General features: G+C 41.8%; 1 protein-coding gene across 1 annotated transcript; it reads left to right on the forward strand.

The window, feature by feature from the left end:
* Window positions 1-328: 328 nt before the first annotated feature.
* On the forward strand, window positions 329-7,583 carry ndfip2 (Nedd4 family interacting protein 2). Its single transcript, XM_046055334.1, has 8 exons — window positions 329-589; window positions 4,283-4,511; window positions 4,761-4,891; window positions 5,055-5,142; window positions 6,334-6,458; window positions 6,705-6,771; window positions 6,881-6,987; window positions 7,073-7,583. Exons 1-7 carry the CDS (start codon window positions 563-565, stop codon window positions 6,982-6,984), a joined length of 771 nt encoding a protein of 256 aa, XP_045911290.1. The 5' UTR covers window positions 329-562; the 3' UTR covers window positions 6,985-6,987; window positions 7,073-7,583.
* Window positions 7,584-8,058: the final 475 nt, after the last annotated feature.

Below are 8,058 nucleotides of genomic sequence, written 5' to 3' on the forward strand. Positions count from 1 at the left end.
CTACCATAGCTTTAAATACTTGTAGCTTTTGGTATTCTGTTACCCCCAAATTTTACACGTTAGTTACGTTAGTTCAAGTAGTGCATCAATATAGCACCACGATGAAATAAATTAAGAAGGCAATGAAGACTTTCTTATGGACCGATGATCTGCGTTATGTTTTAAAAATTGTTTGTTTTGTACATGTACCCATGGATGTTTTGTGTTTATAATGTCAATATATCTCCGGAAAAAATAATAATATATATATATATATATATGTATATGTATGTATCAAAAAAATAAAAAATGACGCGTTAGTATGTATTTAATTTTGAAATATCTGATCGGCAGTATCCGCTTTGAGGAGGAGCTTGACTCAAGATGATCAACGTTTTGCCAACAACGCTGTTTTTCTAACTGAGTTCGCTGTAGAGTGCAGCCATTTCCGTTGTTAGTCTGTTCAGCCTTGTTTGAGAGAAGTATCTCGTGTGCGTTAACTCAAACTTAGGAGCAACAACAAGTTAGATTTCCTTCGTGTTTTTTCCCCGGCTGGCTCGCTTGCCAGCTGAATCTCGTCGGGATGGACCCAGCAAGCCGATACCAAGTGGTGAGTGTGAACAGATCATAATATGATAGCTCGGCCTTCGTGGAAACAAGGAAACAAGGCCTTGCTAAAATTAAGGCATTGCTAATTTTTTTACTCTTCGGTTAGAATGAGTTATGTCACATAGACACGGAAGCAAAGCCTCTTAAATGTCTTCTGATTTGTTACCTTTGTTGTACTTCGGCTTTGTATATTTCATCGAATTGTTTTGTTTTGATAGCTAGCCTCATCAAGCGCCACTTCCGCATCGGCTAGGCTAACTGTAGCTAGCCAACCAAGATGTTGCCTTGCTCTCGTAGGCCTTGAAAGTTAACGTCCGAACAAACTGTGCTAGACACTTAATATGCCTTCGCTTGGGTATATTTACTTACTAACTATAAAACCTGTTTTAAGTTACACGGCAGTTGACAAGCTAACACAAGTGTTGACAAGCTTAGTTTTAAGCTAGTGTTGGCATGGGAGTTTATTAGCTGGCTAATATCTATTGTGGTTTAAGGGACTTTTTTGAGTCTCTTAGCCAAATTATTTACACCCCGGCTGAGTATTCATAGTCCAGGTTGTCCTATGATGGGAATTAAACAAATAACTAATAACCTAATAACTAACTTTTCCAAGGTATTATCTCCTGGCAGAGATTCTTACTAAGAAATTCTTGAAAATTGAAGAAGAAAGAAGAAAATGTGTTCCTAGTCAGAAGATGTTTAGTTAAAACAGTTGGCAACCTCACAATGTGGTGAATGTCTCTGTTAACTAGCATTAAACATGTGTTGTTAGGCTTGTAAAGTACTCTTTGGCTGGAAATTTTTTTGGGAAACATTGTGTTTCCAGTTCTGTACACATCTTTGCCATAAAGTCTGCTTTGTGCTCTGATGCCTGCGGTTCTGGGAATGCAAGTGATAATCCCACAGGATTTAAGTGTGAGCCAAAGAAAATCAGTGTTGTGCTCTAACTTTTCAACCCTGAACAAAGTGCAGATTTTCAACAATAATCCAGTTGTCGTAACACAACATTCGTTCAACACAAACAGGCAATGGATTCTCAAGGATTATTTAGAAACTGTGCAGTTCAACCCATTCAGGGCAAACTGATAAGTTATCTGATGTTGTGGTTTGTGTACAGCCCCATCTTCATTTCATTACGGCTACGCTTACACACTTTTCATTCCTCCCCACATTTTGCCCTCTAGCTCTCTTTCTTCTCTCAGTAATACTCAGATTTCTGCAAGTATGGGCCACTGCTGCTCTGAGCAGGCCTGCATGAGCTCTGGGTATATTTGGACACACGAGGGGGCTTGTGGCGATGCTGTTTCAATCTTATGTAATCCCCCTGTTGCGTGGGGGTGTGTTGTGTTATGTTATGTCCTTGATTCTGAGCCAGTCGCTGCCTTATACATCGACCCTGTTTCTTTGGGGATTTTTTTATTACAGGATGTTTTGAGAAGTTTTTCTGCGTGGTGATTAAAAACAGATTTCCTCTGATTTATGACTGTCTTTTTCTTTAAATAATCAGTAGTTAATTCAGCTCTCCTCCTATTAGTCACCTGTGACATCGGATGTTACACCACGTCAAGATTTATGCCCTTATGTCATGGAAACTCTTAAATAAAATGATTTGGTGAACTAGGTTTCAACATACTTGTGGTCAAAACCAAAGCTACATCTAAAATTGCCTGCCACATCAACTTTCCAATCTTGCAAACACAATGAAGGTATTAGACTAAGATGTTAGAAGCAGAAAGGTTGTGATGTTTGATATAACAGTAGTCATCCTCACCTGGACCTTGTGTTGTGGACTAAGAATTTATTCTGACAGCCGTCGCTTCTTCTTTTCCCTGACTTTGTTCAGATGTTTGTTTTACAGCTGTGAGGGTGTTGAACTGACTCAGCAACCCTGAGATGAGCCTTTGTTAGCTAACATGATTAGTCTGTGGTTGTTATCTGTTTATACTAGATAATATAGCATTACCCTTAAGGTGAGATGCCAGTGAATAAACTATAAAACCACAACCTTTCGCCGATATTTGGCCTGATATTATAGGATTTAAAAGCAAAATAAGTTGTATTTTGTCATGGTCAGTATCCGTTTTATTGTCATTGTAGTTCACAGTATTGTACAGTGAATTGTTGGGCCTGGAGCTGTCTGTCCTTGCTGGAAGTCGCAGAGAAGAGGAGGAGGAATCGCTCCCTCACTTTGCCCAACCAGATTTCCCGCTTTCGGCCCTGTGTAATTTCAGATGGCGATTGGGTCGTTGGGCCAATTAAAATGAATTTACTGCAACTGACTCTCAGCTGTAGCGGGGACACTAATTAACTCATTACATGTGTATCGCATTTCAAGAGTCTGTCTGGCGTGCCAATGTGGTCTCCCATCTCTGTGTTTTCGGTGTCAAACATTCTGCTGAGGGCAAACGCTGCCCAGCAGACATACTTGTACTTTTATTCCACAGCACACTTCCGGATAACCAGCGGAATCCTGTGGCAGCGGCAATGGGAAATGTTATACAGCTCTGATTATGGTGTAAAGAGTAAACAGTGAGGCTGTTATCAATTACTTGGTTTACCTCCCTTGTGCTTTGGTTGGCAATCTGAGTCCAATGTGGGAATGGTGGACCCTGCCACTACCAGTAAAAACTACAATATAGAGAGGTCATTTCTGAACATAAATACATTAAAGAGCTGTTGCAGAACAACTACAGGCCATAAATATTATCAACTATGGTGTTTGATTTCATGAAAATCTTAAGGACTGTACCTTTTTTTTTAAAAGTGCATATTAAAACAAATTAAGCAGGAATAAATTGTCCAAGCGGTTGATTGATGTCAGCATCATCTTTTCCCTAAGCACCTTCTAGCATGCTTTTTTGACGAATGCATACGCAGGTTCTGCATGACGTAGACAGGCCCCAGCAGATAACTTTGTCCTTGCAGATATGTCGCCTATGTTTTATCTTAGGAGCTGATAAGAAGAAATGCACTTAAAATATTTTAAAGGGTACCCTGTTCTTGGCATTTTAGATTAAGTTCTAATCTGGAGCCAGTTTTTGGTTCATAACCCTATAGACTTATGACACAGGATAAATGCTTCCTTTAAAATGCTTGTTGCTTTAGACTGCAAGTGTTCAATGAAATAAACTGTACGATGAAACTGACCTTCAGCTCAAGACTGTGATATGAATTATATGTAGCATAGAAGAGAAATGGACCACATAGGTGACTGTATACATGGCCGTACCATGTAGCCCATTACGTACTGTATGTTACTGAAAGTAGTTCTTGTACACACACTGTGTTGCCCATGTGAACCCACTCATTCAGCTCTGCCTGAACTACATTTTGTGTTGACAGACAAAAACAGATTGTGCAAAGCTCATTTTGTTACATAATACCTGCCGGATGTTGGTGCTGTTGTAGAAAACAGCACTGATATCTGACTATTACACGTATCTGAAATCCCCCAAATGTAATACATTTACGGTATTTTAGTCAAGTGGCAGCTAGCATCAGTTGGGGGGTGGGGTCCATGATTTATGCTTACATATTTGTACTTTTCTCAGCTTTAGAAAGCCACGCAGAAAGTACAAGATTGATGCCAGTTTTAGAAACTTGTGAGCACACACTTTTTGGCTGACTGATCAGCTGATCCTCTTGTGCTCACTCCTCTAACGCCCCCCCCCCTTTGTCTCGTCCTCTCTTCCAGTTGCACAATGAGGATGACTCTTCAGAGGCCTCGACCAGCGAGCAGCAGCCATGCACTTCTGCCACAGCCCAGGCTAGTACATCCAGCCAGGACCAGAGCCAGACCCAAGCCAACCTGGCACTAGCCCCAGAAGCAGGGGAAGCATCGGGATCAAGCACTCAGGGGGGAGCAGAGGCCCCTCCACCTCCTTACGCCTCCATTGACCTGGGAGCAACTGCTGCAGCACCCGGTATGCAGAAAAGGAATAGGTCTTTTTAAATGTACTTTTTCTAAGCAGTAACTTTGTTTTTCCAAAGCATCGTTGCATACGTCCTAAAATAGCAGCAGCAGCAGTTTTGTGGCAAATGTTGGAGTGTCTTTACTCATGAGTCAGCGTTCGTTTCCATGACTGCATTACCACATCAACCGCAGCTCCTTAGCTAGACACTGCATGCGGTCCCCTTTATTTCTTTTGTAACAGTCTTCGTCGTTCCCACAGAGACTAGTTTCCGAAGTGACTTCCCAGTGCCTCCGCCCTACAGCGTCGCCACTTCGCTGCCCACATATGACGAAGCGGAGAAGGCCAAAGCGGCCGCCATGGCTACCTCCACTGTGGAGGTGATGCCGCGGGTGAGGACAAACGCTCACACACATTCCTAAATCTCCTTTTGTTTTATGTTTTTGTTTTAGAAACATGTAGACTCATCTGTTGACTTTGTGTAGCAGTTGTGTCTGTCACTGTATGTTTTTAACCAAACATGTTATATTTACATATGGTGTGTGTCCATGTCAGGATGATGAATTCCCACCCAGAGACGACTTCAGTGACGCGGATCAGCTTCGAGTTGGGAACGATGGAATCTTCATGTTGGCTTTTTTCAGTAAGTCAGTCTCATGTTAACATTTTCTGTGAAAGCAGAAGAGGGCAAGAGCCGGGATTATTTGTTTTACCAAGGTTTCACACGCCTGAGCAATGTAAACAATCGTTGGCTAAGGTGTAAACGTAAGTCATGACCATACACCTTTTGAATGAAGGATCATGTGTGAATCTGTCAAAGTGTGAAATTTTGTTTCACTGCCAAGGTAATGTCTGACAAACCTGGTATAATTCAAATATACCTCTCAGGATTGTCTCTGTTGTAAATGGATGGTGAACGTTCTTCTGGTGACAGCGTGGCAGTGGGGAAAGGTGATTGTTTTGAAGATGGTGTTGGAGTGTGACTGTGGGGTTCTCAAACCTACGGTAAAATCCAGTCAGCTCGTCGTACCAGCAGTGATGGGGGATGGTGGTTAGTGAGTGTCCTATACAAAACTCTGTCCCCACTTCCAAAGACCTCCTCTTTGGTCTGACGAAGCTGCCTGAGTTTCGCTGTGAACCAGGTTTTTTGGTTGTTGTTGTTTGTGCGGATGGTTTTAGTCGGCACAAACATGTCCTCACAAAAACTGATGTAAGATGTCAGTGTCAGTTAGTCCGTCCAGGCCTGTAAATCCAGCTTTGACTCTTTGATCCATCTTTTCGCAGTCTTTACAACAGGTTTAGCAGATTTCAGTTTCTGCTTGTATATTGGTATAAGATGAACCAGACAGTAATCGGAGAGTCCCAAGGCTGCATGGGGGAACAGAACGATTGGTGTCCTTTAATATAGTGTAGCAGTGGTCTAGTGTGTTGGTGTCCCTGGTGGGACACTTAATATGCTGTCTGTACTTTGGAAGTTCATGGTTGAGGTTTGCTCTGTTGAAGTCCCACAGAACAATGAGCAGGGAGTCTGGATGGTTTTTCTTGTTAGTCATCTGGTTGGCCAGGTTTAGTAACGCCTCACTAACGCAGGCCTGAGGTGGAATTTAGACGAAGAACAATCGAAGAAAACTCCTGTGGTGAATAGAAAGGTTTACAGTTTATGAATAAGGTTTCTAAGTGAGGGCTGCATGATTTGTTCAACACTGACATCTGTGCGCCAACCTTTGTTTATGTAGAGAGAGAGTCCACCTCCCCTTGTTTTTCCCGTGAGCTCCGTTACGCGATCCGCACGGAAGAGATTAAAGTGCTGACAGCCCTGTGTTTGTCCCTCTAGTGGCCTTCCTGTTCAACTGGATTGGGTTCTGCCTGTCCTTCTGTCTGACCAATACCATCGCAGGACGCTATGGAGCTATCTGCGGCTTCGGACTTTCCCTCATCAAGTGGATTCTTATCGTCAGGGTCTGTATCTGTTTTTTTCCCTTTTAAGATCTGTGCCGAGGTTTAACCTGCTGCCCAGTTAATCCAGTATGATATCCTGCCTCAGCTCCACCACTTTGCCCATTTTTGGATTAGCTAGAGTCAGGGACTGCCAAGATGGCTCTTCAGAAACCTATGTAAACCACTGTAGGATTATGGGTCCTTTGTAATTATAATATTCAGTATATTAACTGAAAGCGATGAATGAATGAATGTCTTTTTCTCCAGTTCTCCGACTACTTCACTGGCTACTTTAATGGTCAATACTGGCTCTGGTGGATTTTCCTGTTGCTCGGTGAGTATTTTGCAATGTGAAATGATGCATTTTTTTCCCCCCTTAAAGTCCTTAATCCTGCATTATTTTGCTGAGGTTCTGTGCTGTGAACCGTCCTTTCCCTCCACAGGTCTCCTGCTGTTCTTCAGGGGTTTCGTCAACTACCTTAAAGTCCGCAACATGTCAGAGAATATGGCCACCTCTCATAGAACACGTCTCTTCTTCCTCTACTAAAAGGTAAAGGAAAATCCCTTGTGAAAATCTTGAAATAAAATCAGTATATTGCTGCTTGCCACAATAATATAATTGTATTTTCCCACAGGTCTGCAAACCATAACCGTTCCTTGCCGACGTGACATTCCTTCCCTCCCCCTCGAATGACCTGACCGAGGAGCCTTGCAGTGAAGAGAGGAGACGGGGAAGGAATGAAGGAAAGAAGTAGGGGAAAAGTGTTACCCGTCTCATTAAAAGCATAACACGAGTCACTCTGAAGTCTCTACTTCTGAGCTGAGCCGAAACAAAAGTCTTTGATGATCAGATCCTCTCTCCTGGCTTTGTTTTTGTTTTTCATTTTCCTTTGATTCGAAGCTCTTAACACAGTCTGCTTTAGGATCGTGTGTGTGTGTCGTGTGTCTCAAGAGTAGGAGCGCTTTTGAGATACACAAACTTAAGTTACCTGAGGCAAAGTTAGCAGACGCTTAGTATGAAGAGGTTTGTTCCAAAATGAGATATCCAATATTGTAAGAGTCACTGATTTACTAAATGAAAGCACGGTGAAACAATGTCTTAAATGTAGGAAACGCATTCAAATAAAATGAAATTAAGTTACTGTAGCTCATTTTATGATATTGCTTTCCCTTGAAAGAGAAAACCTCTGTGTCTATATAAAAAAGCATTTGCAATTTGAAAATAGAAAAATGTGTAGGATGTGGAAACCTCTTCAGGGCCTTTGATATTTAGATTTCCCCTCCATCTTTGCCTTGTTTGTCTCAGACTTTTACGACAAAGATCAAGCAAGGATTTCAAACTAAGGTGGCCTGTTTGTTGTTCCACATATTTCACTGTGACCTATTGCGCATTATAATGTATCTTGAACAGTTTTAGTTTTGTCATTCCAGAGTTTTAAATTCAGTTTGCTTTTTGAACAAGTCTTACTTTAACCATGATGTAGCATTTTTTTAAACGCTCTCGTTAATGTGTGGTGCTGCCAAAGTCAGTCTGCTTGGATAGGGTTGACACTCTGCAACCTGCTAACATCTCAGTCTCTACTCTCACTAAAAATATTGAAAACTAACTTTTTTTAAGGGC

Source organism: Micropterus dolomieu, linkage group LG01 (assembly GCF_021292245.1).
Source record: "Micropterus dolomieu isolate WLL.071019.BEF.003 ecotype Adirondacks linkage group LG01, ASM2129224v1, whole genome shotgun sequence".
Lineage (NCBI taxonomy): Eukaryota > Metazoa > Chordata > Actinopteri > Centrarchiformes > Centrarchidae > Micropterus > Micropterus dolomieu.